General features: G+C 38.8%; 1 protein-coding gene across 1 annotated transcript in view; it reads left to right on the forward strand.

Moving 5' to 3' along the window:
* The first annotated feature begins 8605 nt into the window (after positions 1 to 8605).
* crfb1 (cytokine receptor family member b1) overlaps positions 8606 to 22007 on the forward strand; it is a 26500-nt gene continuing 13098 nt past the window's right edge. The window contains exons 1-3 of the mRNA XM_061926290.1: positions 8606 to 9224; positions 9312 to 9398; positions 19308 to 19428. Of these exons, the coding sequence (XP_061782274.1) occupies positions 9350 to 9398; positions 19308 to 19428 (170 nt within the window). The 5' untranslated portion in view covers positions 8606 to 9224; positions 9312 to 9349. The remainder of the gene's footprint in view (positions 9225 to 9311; positions 9399 to 19307; positions 19429 to 22007) is intronic.

Below are 22007 nucleotides of genomic sequence, written 5' to 3' on the forward strand. Positions count from 1 at the left end.
TTTTCACCTGTCACGTCACGCACCTGTTTCACGTTTTGAGTCACGCACCTGTTTTCGTTAATCATGTCTGTGTTATTTAAGCTTTTCATTTTCTGTTGTTCGTCCTGACGACATCCCCGCATTCTTACCCCTGTCACACTCTATGTACCTCTGCGCACTTCATGCCATGTCAAGTAAGTTTTGTTTCGATTCATGCCACAGTTAGTGTTTTTGTTTAATTGTTCACAGTTTTTTGCCCCCGTGCAAGTCTTTTGTTTTCGTTAGTCAAGTTTGTACATCCGCCTTGAGCGCGCCTTTTGTTCCTTTGAGTGTTATTATTAAATATGTATTTACCTTCACGTCATGACCAGTCCAATTCACTTGCACCTCGGGAGAACAAACCAAGCCATAGTCCAAGACTTGACATAATGTATGTAAATCTGCAAACCGGAAGCTATTAGTAGACTTCCTGCACTCTGCTAATGGTAAGCCACGTTCTGATATTGCTCTGCAAAATATTATAAATTACACTAAAGCTAACGTGAGATTTATTGTAAGATACACAATTATTTAACAGCAGTTGAAATGCTATGTTGTGGAATTTTCGTTTTGAATTGGTTATTGCTCACATCAGATGTATTACTATTTTGCACTGAAGTCGATATTATTTCCCCCCTGTAGACATCGAAACCAGCAGAGGTGCTAACCACATATTATGTGTATGTGCATTCTGATCAATCATTGCAGGTAATAATTGTTGCACTAGTGAAGTGAAGTGTGAAGTGAAGTGAATTACATTTATATAGCGCTTTTTCTCAAGTGACTCAAAGCGCTTTACATTGTGAAACCCAATATCTGAATTACATTTAAACCAGTGTGGGTGGCACTGGGAGCAGGTGGGTAAAGTGTCTTACCCAAGGACACAACAGCAGTGACTAGGATGGCGGAAGCGGGGATCGAACCTGCAACCCTCAAGTTGCTGGCACGGCCGCTCTACCAACCGAGCTATACCGCCCACTATGTGCATTTTACGTGTCAAGACGTTCATATTTAAATGTGTATTGTTCGCCATTTTAACATGGGAATAACGCGGTCTGTCATAATCGCTAGTCATTATTAGAGGGTGCTAAAAGTCCATTTAATTATTTGTGTCATGTCTTGTATTGTATTTTGTATTTTTCTATGTTCTATTTCATAAATATATTTTTTAAAAAGGATGATGTTGGTTATAAAACAAGTAAAGAATACGTTGTATTGAATTAATTGTAATACCAGTAAAGATAAAAGCAAGTTAAAACCACTATACGATCACACGTAAAAAAGTATACTGTTAAAAACCATTGTATTAAGTCACATCTGTAATTGCATTTCATGTAATTGTAAAAATATGAAAATGTTATGTACTTGAGCAGACTTCCTGCATTCTGCTAATGACATCGAAACCAGTGAAGGTGCTAACCACATATTGTGTGTATGTGCGTTCTGATCACTCATTGCAACTACCAGTAAAGAACCACATCATCCAACCCAGCCTGTGTGTGGGTTCTTGGCGGGACGGGTACACAGCAGTTGCATATATATATATATACAGAGGTGGGTAGAGTAGCCAGAAATTGTACTCAAGTAAGAGTACTGTTACTTTAGAGATTTATTACTCAAGTAAAAGTAAGGAGTAGTCACCCAAATATTTACTTGAGTAAAAGTAAAAAGTATGTTGTGAAAAAACTACTCAAGTACTGAGTAACTGATGAGTAACATACACACACATATCATATATATATATATATATATATATTTATATATATATATATATATATATACACATACACACATACAAGCACGTGCACACATAGGGCCCTATGGGTGCTTGAGCCCCTGCCCTTTTTCGCCTCGTCTTAAAAAGTGCCCTTTGCCTGTGTGTGTTTTTTTTTTTTTTTTTTTTTTAAATAACATTAATAAATTCCTGTCAGGGATGTAAAAAAAACAGCGGTACAAAAGCTCCACGTTTTCTTGTAATACCGGGTTGTTTGAGCCTGCCGCTTCCGCCAGAGAGAGAGAGAGAGGGCGAGTGAGTGAGTAAGTGAGAGGAGAGAGAGCCAAGTGCGCCCCTGAGGAGACGTCACGTGACAGTGGAGCAACTTGAACCAGTGAGTTATGGTCTAGTCGCCGTCCACTTATTCAGCATCTAATATGGGTAATATTTCAGAAAAACGCTGTATTATTCAATGTGTCAGTTTCTGTTTTTGCCGGACGTCGGAGCACGGCGCATCAATTGAGCACGGCACATCAAGTCCGCACAGAGCAGAACGGATCGTGCGGGACAGGAAGTAGTGTACAAAATACAAAATAAAACACCAGGTTAATTTTCAAAATAAAATGCACTGTGTTTACGGCGGATCACATTTCTCTCACAGTAGAGGTTTAGATATAAAGTTTATTGTGACTTTTCTATTACTGTGTGGGTTAACAAAATAATAATAATAATGATAATAATAAGAAGAATAATGATAATGATAATAATAATAATAATTAAAGTAATAATAATAATAATGATTATTATTATTATTAATAATAATAATTTCAGCATTCTGGGGATATAAGATGTAGGTTATCTGTTAGGAATATTACCATCTGTATTTAATCTTGATTCATGTTGATTATGCCTGCAGCACAATGCCAAAAAAAGAAAGGATACAGAAAAGGAAGGAGAAGGAGCGCCAGGAAGCAGCTAAGGGTAGCAGACCTCTTAATGCATGGCTAAAACCAAGTACTAGCATCATGGAAGCCCTGAATTTACATTGAGGAGCATATTTGGGTATGGGTGGCCTCCATTCTACAGCCCTCTACTGGCCCCTGGTCCATATTTTTGGGCCTGTACTGCGTTTCAGTTGTTTAGTCTGAGCATTAAGTGAGAAAGACCATAAGTTACAACTTGATGGTGTTTTCATCAAGTTAAGGGAAGAAGGACAGATTTTCTCATTGAATTTTTTTCCATTTGAGTATTTATTTTTGTATTTTTTTTTCAAAGTTCATGTTGCACTGTTCAATGTTCAATATTAAAGTGCTTATCTTTAACAATAAATAGCCTAATAATAAACCAGTGTTTTGTTGCTTTTCATGTCTTCCAAGCCTATGATAATGTGAATTAACTCATTATGACAATAATTTGTTGACACAAAAGAAGTGGCAATCACTTTTACCTACAAAGGACACACAGCTAAGTAGTTAGCTTCCTATTAGCAAATTTAATTTTACATTAATTTCCATATTGTGCAAAGAACCAAAAAAAATGTTCCTGCCCTTTTCTGACTTTGAGCCCCTGCCCCTCTATAATCATGTGCACGTCCCTGCACACACATATATATATATATATATATATATATATATATATATATATATATATATATATATATATATATATATATATATATATATACATTTATATATATATATATATACATATACATATATATATATACACATATATATATATACAGTATATAATTTATATTTATTTATTTTGCCGTTTTTGTTTACATGTTAAAGGTGTTTTAATGAATATACATGCATGTTTAACACATATAGATTCCTTTCTTTCATGAAGACAAGAATATAAGTTGGTGTATTACCTGATTCCATACCTGCCAACTACTCCGGTTTTCCCGTAATTAGTACGGTTTTCATCAACCTATTCCGGGTTACGGTTGCAGTGATAAAAAATACGGTTTTTCATTAATTAAATTTTTTTTTTTTTTTAAGTTTTATTCACGAAATCGCGTAACAACAATGACAATCGACACTGCTTCCTAGGGCTGGGCGATAAAACAATAACAATATATATCGCGATAGACATGTGATCAATATCAATAGAAAATGGGGTCGATAGAACGTTCGATATTTTCACTGAGTTCTGTTAGAAAAAATAGGAAGAAATTCCGAGCCGGAACCGCACGGCATTCTGGGGGGTGTAGGCAGAAGAAGGGCTTTGGCCTCTCAACCTATCACGGCCGAGCCTGAACCGCAAGGCATTCTGGGAAATGCTAACAGGAAAAAAAAAAAAAAGAAAAAAAAGCAACAACGGCGAGCTGACGACGAGGAGTGAAACAAAACGGGAATATGAGTGCGGCGGCACGAGAGGAAATTGTAAATAAAAAAGGAAACGTCACGTCACCTGTTTGGCAGTATTATGGATTTTTTAAGTCCGATACGAATCAAGAGTAATACTGTCTGCAAACTTTGCAAGGTCGTCGTCCCGACCAAGTCTGGGGACACGACAAACTTATTTGACCACCTGAGCCGCTCTCACCCGCTGGAGTACAGCAGTAACAAACAACCACAAGCATCTACATCAGCCGGTGCAAGTGGAACAGCACCGAAGCGGCAACAACAGACCACCATCGAGAGATACTCGGCAGCAGTGCCATATGACAACAATTCAAAACGTTATAAAGAAATAACGGATGCAGTGGTGGATCAATTAGCGAAGGACATGCTACCTACTTATATTTAAAATAAAAGTATTTAAATTCAGCCTTTTTTCTCCTGGTCTTTATTTAGAATTTTTTTTTTTTTTAAATCAATAATTATCGATATCGACTGATATGAAACACTTATATCGTGATACATTTTTTAGTCATATCGCCCAGCCCTACCAGTGCTTCCCGTAACTTCCTATTGAGCCATTCCGAATGCCATGCGCGAGGCTATTTATAGCACCGCTGCCAAGCCCGAGGCACCAGTTGCCATTGTTTCCAAACAAGCGAACGATCATGGAATCAGCCGGAGAAAAATCGCATACGAGTCTTAAACCGAAAAGGAAACTGCAGTCATTCCGTGAAGAATATTCAAAAGCCTATCCGGGAATAATTATCCGTTCCAAAAAGGGTGAAAACTACGCGAATTGCACCTTGTGCAGACAAGATGTTTCGATCGGACACGGAGAAATTAGCGATGTAAAAGACCACGTTGGGACAAAAAAACACAAGTCTAATGCCGTTGCTAGCGATACAAGTGGAAAACGTTCAACGTTTTTCGTCGCCCAAACAGATTCTTTGGATGTGATAAATGCCAAAGTTTTATTTACGGAGGCAATAATTGAGCAAACAAAAAGGTAATGACACCAATGGTATCTATTGGAATTGTTTAGTACTGTTATACTGTTAAAAGTGTTTATACTATTTATGCTTTCAAGTCCAAGTTGAAGAAATCTTGTTAAATGTTGACAGCATAACTACCAAAATACAGAAGTATGTCCTTAATATTTTTGCAGTGCTATTTCTGTTGAAAAGTTCAAATGATTACATTAGAGATGTGATGTGCCACTTTTCAAGTGTCTGATGGCTTAAATTAATTTTCATTAATTTTTCATATTTTGAATTCTTTTGAAAGGTTTACAAAAAAACTACATTTGAATTGTAATTCCATGCTATTGACAGGACTATTAATTTTAATGAAGTTAGCTTACCATGTTTACAGTATGATAATTGTGATAGAAATGTGAATTTTAGGCACAGAATATTTTTTACAATTGAACAAGGCAGTAGATTATACAAGCTTGGACAGAAAGTTAATAATGACACCAATTTTTTTTTTAATGGAATTGTTTAGTACTGTTTTACCATTTGTTTACTGTAAAAAGTGTTTATACTGTTTATACTTTCAATTAACAAATTGAAGTCTTGTGAAAGGTTGACAGGATAACTGGCATTAACTGTCAAAATAATTTCAAACTATTGAAGTTAGCTTACAGAATAAACATGTCAATCAACCCATATGATTTTTGCTGTAATATTTTTGTTTTGAAAAGTCACTGTGACTGATAGAAAAGTGATGGTTTTAGCAACATTTTAACCTGTCTGAATGCTAATAATCATTTTGCGTCGGGGGGCGAAGGAACCCCCCACCAGGACTTTGTCCTGGACCTACCAGGGCCTGCGGCCCCTGGACCCTGGCTACTAGGTTTTTCTGATTTCAAAAGTTGGCAGGTATGTGATTCTGATGACTTGCATTGATTGTAATCAGACAGTAGTGCTGATAGCGTCCACGTTTTCAAATGGAGGAGAAAAAAAGTTCCTCCTTTCTGTCTAATACCACATGAAAGTGGTTGGTTTTTGGCATCTTATTTGTCCAGCTTCCATATTCGTTTTTATACACTTTACAAGAAATACATTGGCGGCAAACTCCGTAGCTTGCTAGCTTGTTTGCGCTGGCTTTCGGAGACTCTTGTTTTGAAAGCGCAGGCGCGATGGAGCGGCACTTTTATTGTGAAGACAGGAACTGTGCAGTCAGTCTTTAGGCTTTTGACGGGATGTACGGTTGAAATAAAAAAGGGTCTTTTTTCCTTCACACTTTTGATTGATTGATTGGAACTTTTATTAGTAGATTGCACAGTACAGTATATATTCCGTACAATTGACCACTAAATGGTAACACCCCAATAAGTTTTTCAACTTGTTTAAGTCAGGTCATGTGACCGCCTGGCTCTGTTTGATTGGTCCAACGTCACCAGTGACTGCATCTGATTGGTGGAACGGAGTGAACGTCACCAGTGACTGTATTTGTTGAAACGCAGGCACTATGACAGACCAAAACAAACAAAGTGTGCATTAACAGATCGATAAAAATTAGTAGCGAGTAGCGAGCTGAATGTAGATAAAAGTAGCGGAGTAAAAGTAACGTTTCTTCTCTATAAATATACTCAAGTAAAAGTAAAAGTATGTTGCATTAAAACTACTCTTAGAAGTACAATTTATCCCAAAAGTTACTCAAGTAGATGTAACGGAGTAAATGTAGCGCGTTACTACCCACCTCTGTATATATATATATATATATATATATATATATATATATATATATATATATATATATATCCATCCATCCATCCATTTTTCTACCGCTTATTCCCTTTATATATATATATATATATATATATACATATATATATATATATATCAGTGACGTGCGGTGAGGTTGATGACTGGTGAGGCGCTGACTTCATCACAGTCAGATTTACAAACATCTGAACCCTAAAGAGTATCTCATTCACCATTTGATTGGCAGCAGTTAACGGGTTATGTTTAAAAGCTCATACCAGCATTCTTCCCTGCTTGGCACTCAGCATCAAGGGTTGGAATTGGGGGTTAAATCACCAACAATTATTCCCGGGTGCGGCGCCGCTGCTGCCCACTGCTCCCCTCACATCCCAGGGGGTGATCAAGGGGATGGGTCAAATGCAGAGGACAAATTTCACCACACCTAGTGTGTGTGTGACAATCATTGGTACTTTAACTTAACTTTAACTTTACACATACAAATTGTAGCACACAAAAAAGCACATTAAAACGTTATTATGGTCTTACCTTTACTTATAAGTGCGGGAACAGTGGTGTTCGTGTTGGAGGAGTTGTGAATGAATGAAATATGAAATCCGTGCTGCAGTCTGCAGGTGTACCTAATGTTGTGTCCCTGCAGTCGTTCACGGCTCCTCCGGCGCGAGCAATGTTGTTTTTGCACTTTTTGGCTTCTTGTTAAGTGACTTTTTTTTGGGCGGATTCGGTCTTGCACGTGGAGGGTTTGGGTGTGGGCTTTGGTTGGTGTGGCGCTCCCGTCGGTGGGTGCAGTCTGCGGCGAAGGTGCCTTAACCGGCACCAGGAGGCGGGGTTACGCGAGCCTCATACAGTGCGTCTTCGCAGCAGTTTTATGATTGCTCAGCACAAGAAATACGTTACACACATACAGTTGTTGACAAAATACACTCTACATTATATACTTCAGATAACTAAACTATGGAAATGTATAATATAATTCATATAGCAATACGGTCTCACTGCACAGCAGGCCAGCAGTTAGCCGAGTCCGCAATCCATGTTGAGGCACAATTGAGTGACGCACCGTCTCTTCTCAGTATTTGAACGGCAAATGTGAAAATTCAGCGATTTTGAATAAAAATAATCTAAAACTGGTGAAGTTAAATGGAAAATAACTTTATAGTATAATCACTAGATACATATAACAATTTAATTTTTTTTTTTTTCTTTTTACTTTTTTTTTCTTTCCATGATGGCAGGTGAGGCCCCGCCTCACCTGCCTCTAGTGACCACACGTCACTGAGATAGATATATATATATATATATATATATATATATATATATATATATATATATATATATATATATATATATATATATATATATATATGTATATATGTATATATATATACACATTGTAATAATACGACTCTTAATTGCATTCAATTACTTTGTCTTTTTTGTCAAAAAAAACTAAATGTACAATACAGTGTTAATGAAAAGGCCCTTTTAATTTAATTTTATACTATATAAAGTAATTTGCATACCGTCAACATAATACAATTATACAACCTCAAGACTAGATAAAGACATCATGAGCAGTTATTGATCAGTTATAAAAATTAAACGAAAGTAGAATTAAAAATATAACAATAAATCTAATAGGGCTTTTTATATTAAATCAAATCTAATAAATGAAGACAAACATAACTTTTGGGTCTTTTTGAGTTGCCCAGAAAGACGGAAACTACCGAGTGACGTTTGGAAAGTGATCGCTCACCACACAACCGGAAACCGCTGTGTCATACCTTCAAGTTAAGGTTTCAACGTGTATGTTTGTTGCGAATGCTGTTCAATGTAACAGTTAATATTACAAAACTACATCCTCTTGTTTGTGAATGGATACAATCCAATAATTGTCCGGTTTGTTTCAGTAAATTGTAGACTAATGGTAAAACATCATTTAGAACAGTGATTTCCGGGTATACAATACACCTTCAACCCATCGCTGCAATTATATACCACCTACCTTATTGTTGTTGCCTTCATCCATCCATCCATTTTTTACCGCTTGTCCCTCTCGGGGTCGCGGGGTGTGCTGGAGCCTCCTCAATCTTTCTCATTGTCAGTTGACGCCCTCTCACTCACATGCTGTGGGCTTTTACGTTGAAAGTGAGTCAGGAAGTGGTAGGTTAGGGTCTCACCAAGAACCTTCCGTAGAAAGAATTCAGTGAAATATTACTGAATTATTGCTTACTTTTAGTTCGGAAATTTCCTCTTTTTTGCTAAGACGCTGGACTCTTGTGATTATGAATTCAAATGGGTTCACTAACTAGCGTTAAGCTACCATCGGTATTGTGAAGTATTTGTCGTCTAGTCAAAACGAAAGTTCAAATTGTGACTTCAAATACCTCGTCGTCTTTAAGCAAGCGTGGAATGGTAAGAATTGATGATAACATGACGTACATTATTAGCAGGTTGTTGTGTCGAATTCAGATGTACCATGTGTGTGTTGTTTATTGACAGGTAAACAAGGCTCATTGGTGCCGTAAGGATATAACAGGATGAACTGGCTGTCTCATTCTATTCATCTGATGTTCCTCCTTGACTGCGGTGAGCATCTCAATTTCTTCTTATTTTCAATACGTGACAAAAAATTTCCAATGCAAAATATATATAAAAAAAAAAAATCCTTTGCAAAGACCTATGGAAAAAGCTTTCCAATCGTATTTGTTATGTACAGGGGAAGTAGACGGCACAGACAACGGGGCGTAATATTTAACTCAATGATTTATTTTATATATATATATATATATATATATATATATATATATATATATATATATATATATATATATATATATATATATATAGCTATCAATCAATCAATCAATGTTTATTTATATAGCCCCAAATCACAAGTGTCTCAAAGGGCTGCACAAGCCACAATGACATCCTCGGTACAGAGCCCACATAAGGGCAAGGAAAAACTCACCCCAGTGGGACGTCGATGTGAATGACTATGAGAAATCTTGGAGAGGACCGCATAGGACAGCGTGGCGCAGTGGAAGAATGGCCGTGCGCGACCCGAGGGTCCCCCACCTAGTACCAACCTCGTCATGTCCGTTGTGTCCTGAGCAAGACACTTCACCCTTGCTCCTGATGGGTGCTGGTTAGCGCCTTGCATGGCAGCTCCCTCCATTAGTGTGTGAATGTGTGTGTGAATGGGTAAATGTGGAAGTAGTGTCAAAGCGCTTTGAGTACCTTGAAGGTAGAAAAGCGCTATACAAGTACAACCCATTTATCATTTATTTATTTATATGTGGGTAACTTCCCCCCCTCTAGGGGAGACCGAATGCAATGGATGTTGAGTGGGTTTGACATAATATTGTGAGAATCCAGTCCATAGTGGATCCAACATAATAGTAAGAGTCCATCCCGAGCGGAGACGGGTCAGCAGCGCAGAGATGTTCCCAACCGATGCACAGGCGAGCGGTCCACCCCGGGTCCCGACTCTGGACAGCCAGCACTTCATCCATGGCCACTGGACCTGTGTGTCTCCCCCTCCACAAGGGAGAGGGGGGAGCAGAGGAGAAAAGAAAAGAAACGGCAGATCAACTGGTCTAAAAAAAAATATATATAATAACAAACAATAATAATCCTAAACAAGTGAATGGTGTGTGTGAACTAGATCCAAAAGTGTGTGTGTGTGTGCGACTATGTGTATGAATTAACTGTCGAGTATTACCGTAAATGTTGAGCGAGAGGCAAGTCCAAAAGGGGCAGGGCAGGCTCAGAGATCCGTGAATCAAGCAGGAAGTCGGGGGCTATAGCGGGGTGTAGGATGTCCGTGTCCAAGCGGGAGGTCGAGATACAAGAGGCAGTCCGGGAAGCAGAGGAACAAGGAATGACGAGACACACAGCTCGTCAACGCGGGAACGGAGGTTGTACGCGAATAGAAGATTACGTTCTGGCGCGGAATAGTAGGTTGAGCAGGCTTATAAAGGCAGGTCTGATCATCAGCTTCAGGTGTGTTGATTGCTGATAGATTGCAGCCCCCGGCTGCCGACGTAGTGACGCGTGCAGGAGGTCAGCGGCCATGGGCGTGTCCTGAGATGAAGGCGCATTTGCATGCACCCGAGCCGTGATAGTATTTGAACCATTATGATGGTCCAAATATTAAGGCAGCTGAGTTAAAAAAATGTTTTGGCCTGGATTATCCATTAAGACAGTAGAGACATGTTCGACCTGCATTTTGGAAAGTGAACATTATAGCTCCCTTATTCCATCCATCCATTGTCTACCGCTTGTCCTGTTCGGGGTCACGGGTGGTGCTAGAGCCTATCTCAGCTGCATTCGAGCGGAAGGCGGTGTACACCCTAGACAAGTCGGCACCTCATCACAGGCCAACACAGATAGACAGACAACACTCACATTCACACACTAGAGCCAATTTTAGTGTTGTTTGTCATAAATGCATGAAATAAAAAGTAAATAGATTACTTAATTAACCCAAAGAAAATCACTTATGGGAAAATAAAATATTTGAGTTTTTAAAGGAGCCATATGTAATAATTTCATGTCAAGTCATCATTAAATGGCCCTGATATGTCAAAAGGCATTGATGAACCATGTTATTTTCGAATACCTCTATAACTGATGACAGTAATTCAGCCGGGATATGCTCATTTCAGAATACTGCATTAATATATGCTCATTTTAAACTTTCATGCAGAGAGGGAAATCACAACTAAGTCAATTGACCAAAACTGTATTTATTAAACAGTTATTAAGCAGTGGCACAAACATTCATGTCATTTCAAAACAGAAAGTGCAAGATTGTCAAAGACATTTTAAAACAAGCTATGAGTGCACTTTTGTGCATGATGTCACTAAGATGACATATCAAAACAACACTTAATTAAAGTGCACTTTTTGTACAGAACGCCACTACAATATTTTAAAACAAATAAAGTGCACTTTTGTGCATGATGTCAACAAGATATTTAAAATACTGTAAAATAAAAATTGGCTGCACAATAGGAAATCATATTGTGTATGTCCTTCGCTATGTAGTTTGTTACTGCGGACGTTATCTCCTTCTGTTGTTGACTATTTTTTTCATACAGTATTGATCTGGAAATGGAAGACGCCAGGCTCAATTGGGTCAGTGCTGGTTGCTTCGGAATTTTGTTGGGTGTGGCGCAGAGATGTTGACATGCAGAGTTTCAAGCACTCCTTATTTTCTAACGGGCGACTTTTCAAATGATGCTACAAATTAGTAGTGCTGCTACTTTTTGTAGCAGCGCTTTTGCCGCATACTTTACATATTTCGGTTGTCTGTTCAACATCTTCCCACTTGAAGCCAAGCCACCACCAGACGATTTACCCCGTGCTGTTTTTCTTGGGAATTAATTCTTCCTCCTCTTTTGTTACCAGATTCGCACCTTCTTTCTCTCGTATTACCACTCGCACCGCTCCGCTCGCACCACCTGCCACAGCTAACGTTACCCATTCCGCTACCTCTCTGCTCGGCGAGGGCGTATGACGTTGCATGCGCGGCAGTATGTGACGTATGTAAGAAGGTGCACTTGCTTTATGTCACTGTGAGAAGGAGAGACAAGACAGAGAGAGAAAAGCCTGTAGTGTAATGCCCGCAACTAAAAGCAACTGCGTGAGAACGTATACTCGAATACTCAGGAAATAGTAATTTTCTACATCGCACAGAGACAAACCCACGATATATCGAGTATATTCGATATATCGCCCAGCCCTATGTCAAAGTGCTTTGAGTACCTTGAAGGTAGAAAAGTGCGATAAACGTCTTGACCTTGTTGAAAATAAGATATTATTCATCTCATAACTGACTTAAATATTTATCAGGAGAACTGTTGCATTTAGAGTTCATTGATGTAAATTGTGTTACAAATTGAGAACAGGAAGTGAACATATGTGTTAGTATTTGCAATGAAGTGCAAAAGGGTAGGATTAAATAAGCTTTGCATCTTCCTACTCCTTTTCGGACATGTAAAGAGAAAATTAAAAATACATGAAATATGTGATGTATCGTTTTGAAACTGTATACATGTTTGAAATAAACTTCAACCAACCAACCGTTCTCTCCTAACATGTCATTTCTACGGTGGCCAAACACACAGCATCGCCCAAACACAGACATGATGATCTTAAATTAAAAACACAGACAAAAGGGGAAGTGCTGCAAATTTGAAATGCTGCATCATCAAAAGAGCAGTGCTGCAAATACCAAAACACATAAACCCACCAGAATAAGTGCGTGAAAAAAATGCTGCAACTAACGGAAGTTGTTACTTCAAATGTTCTTTATTGTCAAATGTTCCATACATGCAAGACATGCGTAAGAATTGAGATACCGTTTGTCGGAGCAGTAGGAAAAAACAACTCAGCCCATAGAGAGATAGAGAGAGCGAAGCTTTGCGGTTTGTGATTGACAGCTATGAACACCAATTATTGCATTCTGCCGTCAAAATTGGGGGCCTCTGATTGGGTGGGGCCCTTGGGCTTCAGCCAGGTAAGCCATTGCATTAAGGCAGTCTTGGTCACAGGTGTCAAACTCCAGGCCAGATCTGGCCTGCCACATCATTTTATGTTGCCTGTGAAAGCCTTAAAGAATGTGCATCAATAAAGTACCTAATCTTTCATACTAAATATATTTGTTCTTTCCATTTTGACAATATAAATGTAAAGCATAGCGCTGCATATATTTTAAGCTTTTATATTATCTGCTCATGCGACAGTCTATATACTGTTTTATAATTTACATCTGTTTGTCACCTTGACTTATGATTTCAAAGCGAGTTATCCATTAATTTGTACATGAAAAAATCTAATAAAAAAACAAAGGCAATTGTGTAATAATTTAATGGGGTAATTACATTTACATTTGTGCTGTCAAATGGTTATTTAAAAAAAAAATCAGATTCATCACAACTTAAAACTTAAACAAAGAGCCCACTATTTGTAAAACAATTGCACCTTTAGTTATGCATTTTTACTTGAATAAATGTAATTTTTTTATTCATATGTTGATAAAAGTTTTATTTAAAGTCCAGTCAGAGTGTATTTTGGAGTGAAACCTACCAGCAAGCACACCAGTCAAAGTCAATTAACTCATTGTTGCACTGACGTATGCAATGACCTGATCTTTGACCTGATCATTGATTGTATAACAACCTTTGCCGCCTATCAGGTAACCATCCAGTTAGGGTAAAGTAGCATGTACGGTCAAAATGATTTGTTATTGCAGTTCTTTGAATTTTGATTTATGGTGTTGATGGTTTTAGGATCATTTCCATGTTTGGAGCACTTAAACATTGTTCAAGATTCAAGATCTTTTATTGTCATATGCATATTTAGACAGTTTTGCCATACAATGAAAATCTTACTTTGCTAGTTCGCCCTTCAAACACTATAAAACACACATCAAACAGTCTTAAGTTAAAAAAAAAAAAAACTTAAATAGAAAAAAAATGCTAGAATACGGGATTTTAAGGAGAAAAAAGTGTTGAGACTTGAGACAATATGTACAAGGCACCAGCGGCCATAGACAATTATTGCACATTCACAGTGGTGATTATAAATATAGGGGTGACAGTGGGTCACAGCAGCATTTAAACATATCTTCAGTATTCACAGTACACAGTTGGGGTTAAGGTGACTTTCAGTGGTCACAGTTCGAGGGAAGGGTGTCGGTGGGGTTATAGCAGCAGTCAGTTTGAGTCTTTAAGACACTGGGTGGGTGGTCACAGTTTCAAAATCTGTCATGTGGGCTTGTTGAGGGAGCTGTTCACGAGCCTGATGGCTTGTGGGTAGAAACTGTGAGTCGAGTGGTCCTTGATTTCAGACGCCTGTATCGCCTGCCTGATGGCAGGAAAGTAAAGAGTCTGTGCTGAGGGTGTGTACTGTCCTTAGTTATGTTGTGTACTCCCCTGGTGACCCTGGAAGAGTAAATGTCCTGTAGTGAGGGGAAGGCTGCTCCTGAGATGTACTGAGCAGTTTCTATAGACGTTGCTGAGGATTTTGGGGGGCATGCCAAATTGTCTCTGCCTTCTTAGGAAGTACAGTCGCTGGTGTGATTTTTTTGATTAATTGATGGGTGAGGGTGGTGTGGATGACGGTGTTGACTGCATCCTCAGTGGCACGGTTCTGATGGTACGGTGTATTTTGTAGCGTCCCGGAAGAGTTAGTGCTGCAAAGGGTTCTGGGTATTTGTTCTGTTGTGTTTATGTTGTGTTACGGTGCGGATGTTCTCCCGAAATGTGTTTGTCATTCTTGTTTGGTGTGGGTTCACAGTGTGGCGTATATTTCTAACAGTGTTAATTCGGCCACCCTCAGTGTAACCTGTATCGCTTTTGATCAAGTATGCATTGCATTCACGTGTGTGTGCGTACAGCAGCCGCACATTTTTTGTGACTGGGCCGGCACGTTGTTAGAATGGATGAAAAGCGGACGTAACGACAGCTCGTAGAGGACGTTAAATTAATACAGTGCCTTAAAGGCACGCCCCCAAGACTGTGGTCCGGATAGACTACGAGATATAATGACTGATGAACACCTTTGTTCGATAATGAAGGTTGCCTCAGCTCAAAGCCTGAGCCCCGACATTAATGAACTAGCATCCAAGAAAAGATGGCAGGTATCTGGCTTGGGCACATCAGATTAGATCAGTGTGTTGCAAACTGAGCAGTTTAAAGTCCTGAATGGTTGGTTTATTCATTGTTATTTTATTTTCAAATTTATTAGCCTGTGGAAAAATGTAATGTTGATATTTACCTCAGAAGACTGCAAATAGAAAAGAGGCATTCAATTTTTATTTAAATTGTATTTGATATGCCATTGATATTTTTTAATTATTAATATTATTTTTTGAAACTGGATTTTGCATGTCACTATAAAGTTATATAAGCCTTGCTTGTTCAATATTCAATGCAAAACTTGTTTGGGTCCCTATTAAAAGGTTCATTTGTTCAACCTTGGCCCGCGGCTTTGTTCAGTTTTAAATTTTGGCCCACTCTGTATTTGAGTTTGACACCCCTGGTCTAGAATAATCTGAAGCAAGAAAACAGCAGACCACTCGCTGATGTAACCATAGGGACACACAGAAGTGATCACGGCGCCGCTATAAATAGTTTGTCTGCATTAGCGCTTATATTAACAATGTCACTAATACTTGGTTACTATTCAAATCATGAAATGTAAATAGAGTATTGTTGGCACGTTTTGAATGGTTATTTAATGAATTTTATGGGCGAAATAGAGGAGTTTCCATAGGCGGACTTTTATGTACTTTTATTTACAAGTTAGAATGTATTAAAGTAAACCATTTGTCATCATGTCTTTCATAATGATTGTGAAAATTCCAAAAAACATGTAGTTCCCTTTTGAAACACACTGTGATAAACAGCATTAATGATAACCGTGGTAAAACTATTGACAGTTAGTATTACCATTTGAAATTAAATGAATCGAAAAACCGTTATTTATCACCGCACTTTGATGAAATCCCAGACGCACCGGCGTTAGCTTGCTAGCTTAAATCCTAACATGAAAACAAGAGACATTAACGTCTGCCCCATCAAGAAACGACATACCTCAATCTAAACTTATATAAACACATTGCTGTCCACGCAACTAAGATATTTAATTGTGCACATTGAACCTACAAGCTGCAATCGTCTATACTCAGGAGAAAAGAGACATGTGTTTTTATGTTGCCTTTAAGGTCCGCTGAACAGAGTATGACGCCACAAGGCCCGCCAGAACACTCTTATCCTATCAGTGACGCATGACACAAAATATGAAAAATTGTAGGCTTTCTAACAGTGTGTCTGTTTATTTTAGTTATTTACCGCTGTCTACATTCGATTTCAAACTAGGGCTGGGCGATATATCGCTATACTCGATATATCGCGGGTTTGTCTCTGTGCGATATAGAAAATGACTATATCGTGATATTCGAGTATACGTTCTCACGCAGTTGCTTTTAGCTGCGGGCATTACACTACAGGCTCTTCTCCCTCTTTCTAGTCTCTCCTTCCCACAGACAGCAAGCGCACCTTCTTACATACGTCACATACATATACGCCCTCGCGGAGCAGAGAGGTAAGCAGCATGGGTAACATTAGCTGTGGTGCGAGTGGTAATACGAGAGAAAGAAGGTGCGAATCTGGTAACAAATGAAGGAAGAATTAATTCCCAAGAAAAACAGCACGGAGTCTATCATCTGGCGATAGTTTGGCTTCAAGTGGGAATATGTCGAACAGATAACCGTAATTTGTCAAGTGTGGGGGAAAAGCGTTGCTACAAAAAGTAGCATTACTGCTAATATGTAGCATCATATCAAAAGTCACCTGCTAGAGAATGAAGAGTGCTTGAAACGCCGCACGCCAACATCTCCGTTCGGTGCCACACCAACAAAATGCAGAGGCAACCATTTCCACATCAACACCGTATGTATGAAAAAAATAGTCAACAACAGAAGGAGATAACGTCCGCAGTAACCTACCACATAACAAAGGACATACACTATTTGATTTCCTAATATGCAGCTCATTTTTATTTGACAGTTATTGAAATATCTTGTGTGACATCATGCACAAAAGTGCACTTTATTTGTTTTAAACTATTGTAGTGGCGTTCTGTACAAAAAGTGCACTTTAATTTAGTGTTGCTTTGATATGTAATCTTAAGGACATCATTTGATTGATTGAAACTTTTATTAGTAGATTGCACAGTAAAGTACATATTCCATACAACTGACCACTAAACGGTAACACCCGAATAAGTTTTTCAACTTGTTTAAGTTGGGAAATTGTGTTAGATGTAAATATAAACGGAATACAATGATTTGCAAATCATTTTCAACCCATATTCAGTTGAATATGCTACAAAGACAACATATTTGATGTTCAAACTGATAAACATTTTTTTTTTTGCAAATAATCATTAACTTTAGAATTTGATGCCAGCAACACGTGACAAAGAAGTTGGGAAAGGTGGCAATAAATACTGATAAAGTTGAGGAATGCTCATCAAACACTTATTTGGAACATCCCACAGGTAAAGAGGCAAATTGGGAACAGGTGGGTGCCATGATTGGGTATAAAAGTAGATTCCATGAAATGCTCAGTCATTCACAAACAAGGATGGGGCGAGGGTCACCACTTTGTCAATAAATGCGTGAGCAAATTGTTGAACAGTTTAAGAAAAACCTTTCTCAACCAGCTATTGCCAGGAATTTAGGGATTTCACCATCTACGGTCCGTAATATCATCAAAGGGTTCAGAAAATCTGGAGAAGTCACTGCACGTAAGCAGCTAAGCCTGTGACCTTCGATCCCTCAGGCTGTACTGCATCAACAAGCGACATCAGTGTGTAAAGGATATCACCACATGGGCTCAGGAACACTTCAAAAACCCACTGTCAGTAACTACAGTTGGTCGCTACATCTGTAAGTGCAAGTTAAAACTCTCCTATGCAAGGCGAAAACCGTTTATCAACAACACCCAGAAACGGCATTGGCTTTGCTGGGCCTGAGCTCATCTAAGATGGACTGATACAAAGTGGAAAAGTGTTCTGTGGTCTGACGAGTCCACATTTCAAATTGTTTTTGGAAACTGTGGACGTTGTGTCCTCCAGACCAAAGAGGAAAAGAACCATCTGGATTGTTATAGGCGCAAAGTTGAAAAGCCAGCATCTGTGATGGTATGGGGGTGTATTAGTGGCCAAGACATGGGTAACTTACACATCTGTGAAGGCGCCATTAATGCTGAAAGGTACATACAGGTTTTGGAGCAACATATGTTGCCATCCAAGCAACGTTACCATGGACGCCCCTGCTTATTTCAGCAAGACAATGCCAAGCCACGTGTTACATCAACGTGGCTTCATAGTAAAAGAGTGCGGGTACTAGACTGGCCTGCCTGTAGTCCAGACCTGTCTCCCATTGAAAATGTGTGGTGCATTATGAAGCCTAAAATACCACAACGGAGACCCCCGGACTGTTGAACAACTTAAGCTGTACATCAAGCAAGAATGGGAAAGAATTCCACCTGAGAAGCTTAAAAAATGTGTCTCCTCAGTTCCCAAACGTTTACTGAGTGTTGTTAAAAGGAAAGGCCATGTAACACAGTGGTGAACATGCCCTTTCCCAACTACTTTTGCACGTGTTGCAGCCATGAAATTCTAAGTTAATTATTATTTGCAAAAAAAAAAAAAAGTTTATGAGTTTGAACATCAAATATCTTGTCTTTGTAGTGCATTCAACTGAATATGGGTTGAAAATCATTTTCAAATCATTGTATTCCGTTTATATTTACATCTAACACAATTTCCCAACTCATATGGAAACGGGGTTTGTAGGACAGCCCTTCATAATATAATTGTGCACACTCCGGAACCAAGAACACAGCATATTTGTTGAAGTGTACTGTCGTAAGAGTTTGATTTTTGACACCACAGTAACACTCTTTAATTTTTGCACAGTGCTCGCTTCACTTCCTGCTCCGTGTAACCTATCGGTTGACTCCGTTCACTTCCTCCATATCCTGCATTGGGATCCTGGGCCTGGATCTCCAGCAGGAACTCAGTACAAGGTCTTCGCAAGGTAAATTAACCCTTCACGCTTTTCAGGACTATCCTACATTAGGAAGGGGATTCATATGGCCCCATTGGCCGCGGTTTACCTGACACATAAAACGTGACAAATTGGGGGTGGGGGGGGCACTATTCACTTAAGCCGCCAGACGGCAGTAGAGAGTTGAATATCTTCAAATTTGTTTTGTGGCAATTCCAATTTTGACCACAGCATCAGTTGCTATGTAGAGTGGCGCTTTCCATCATTTTCAGCAGACTGCATTGCAAAAGGATTAACCCCTCTACCTTCCTGTCCTGCGAGCCCCATCCAGGAATGGGGGTCGCATGAATCCTTTCTCTACTGTAGAACAAACCAGAGTCAAAGTCTGCAGTCAGGAGAGTTTCAAAGTCTTTGCTGGACAAGGTGGGGAAGAAAGTAAGAAAGCTGGGTCTCGTCAAGGCCAGGTTTTAAACAGTCCCTCCAGAATTTTTCTAGCCTTTTTTGTGACCGTTGCGGCCTAAAAGGGATACATTTGTGGCATGTTTTTTTGGAGGTTGCAGCAGAAGCTGCAATGTTTGGAGGCGTATTTTTTTCCCAGTAGTATTGAATCTACCTTGTGATTTTAAGGTACCGTATTTTCCGCACTATAAGGCGCACCTAAAAACCTCCAATTTTGTCAAAAGCTGACAGTGCGCCTTATAATCCGGTGCGCCTTATATATGGACCAATATTGAGCCTCCAACAGGTAAAAGTTTCAATCAATCGCAACTACGGTAAGCAGCCGCCGACTTCATTTTCCCCCGTCTTCATTTTCTCCCGTAGAAGAAGAAGAAGCGCGCAGTGCATGCTGGGATATATGACTGCGCGAGGCGTGCCGTTTCATTTTCATTTGTTTGTTTATGTAAAGACCCCAAAATGGCTCCTATTAAGAGACACGCTTACGATGATACTTAAGATCAGGGGTGTCAAACTCAAATACAGAGTGGGCCAAAATATAAAACTGAACAAAGCCGCGGGCCAACGTTGAACAAATTAACCTTTTAATAGGGACCCAAACAAGTTTTGCATTGAATATCGAACAAGCAAGGCTTATATAACTTTATAGTGACATGCAAAATCGAGTTTCAAATAATATTAATAATAATAAAAAAATATCAATGGCATATCAAATAAAATGTAAATAAAAATTGAATGCCTCTTTTCTATTTGCAGCCTTCTTCCAATAATAATAATAATTTTTAATAATAAATTTGAAAATAAAATAACAATAATGAATGAATCAAACATTCAAGCCTTGAAGTAGCAAGAAAAAGTGCATGAATAAAACATTAAATATTGCTCAGTTTGCTACACTGATTTGCTTTAACACTGAATATGAAACAAGCAACGTTTATACAACTTAATAGTGCAAAATCAACTTTCAAAAAACAAACGAAAAAACATCAATGGTATATTAGATACAATTTTAATAAAAAAAATGTAATGCCTCTTTTCTATTTGCAGCCTTCTGAGGTAAATATCAACATTAACTTATTGGCGGGTTTGGGGGGGCGGGGTTTGGTGGTAGCGGGGGTGTATATTGTAGCGTCCCGGAAGTGTTTGTGCTGCAAGAGGTTCTGGGTATTTGTTCTGTTGTGTTTATGTTGTGTTACGGTGCGGCTGTTCTCCCGAAATGTGTTTGTCATTCTTGTTTGGTGTGGGTTCACAGTGTGGCGCATATTTGCAACAGTGTTAAAGTTGTTTATACGGCCACCCTCAGTGTGACCTGTATGGCTGTTGACCAAGTATGCATGCATTCACTTGTGTGAGTGTAAAGCCCAATATAGTATGTGTCTGGACTGTCACGCTGTTTTTATAGAGGAAAAGCGGACGTGACGACAGTGCCTTAAGGCAGTGGTCCCCAACCACAGGGCCGCAGACTGATTGGTACCGGGCCGCACAAGGGGGAAAAAAAAATAAAAAATTATTTTTTATTTTTTATTAAATCAACATAAAAACACAATATATACACTATATATCAATGTATATCAATACAGTCTGCAGGGATACAGTCTGTAAGCACACATGATTGTATTTCTTTATTAAAAAAAATTAATAAATAAAAATCTGCACTATTTCGAGTGTTACTATATTGTGATTGCACTAACGTTTGATTTACCGTAACAGTATCAGACTGTTTTTTACGTGTTTATTGAATCAGGGAAAAGTTCCCCTCCACTACGTGATATAAATGTTGCACTACATGTTATACCTTGCTGTTGTTAAAAGATAAACAAAACACCACGTCACTGACTTTACCTCGGGGAAAATAATAAAACAGCTGTTTATTCATTTTGGGAGTGAACAGAGTTGTCAGAACGCTGGTTTGTAATCTATTAATAAAGTTTGACTGACCTATCTGACTGTTTTGTTGACATTCCCTTTAGCGCAGCTCCATCTAATGGATGCATAACGTAACCCCAGCCTCTACTGTAGCGTCTATTCTATGCGCCTTATAATGCGGTGCGTCTTATATATGAACAAAGTTTTAAAATATGCCATTCATTGAAGGTGCGCCTTATAATCCGGTGCGCCTTATAGTGCGGAAAATACGGTACTTTTAACCCTTA

The sequence above is a fragment of the Nerophis lumbriciformis genome, linkage group LG31 (genome assembly GCF_033978685.3).
Source record: "Nerophis lumbriciformis linkage group LG31, RoL_Nlum_v2.1, whole genome shotgun sequence".
NCBI classification, from domain to species: Eukaryota; Metazoa; Chordata; class Actinopteri; order Syngnathiformes; family Syngnathidae; genus Nerophis; species Nerophis lumbriciformis.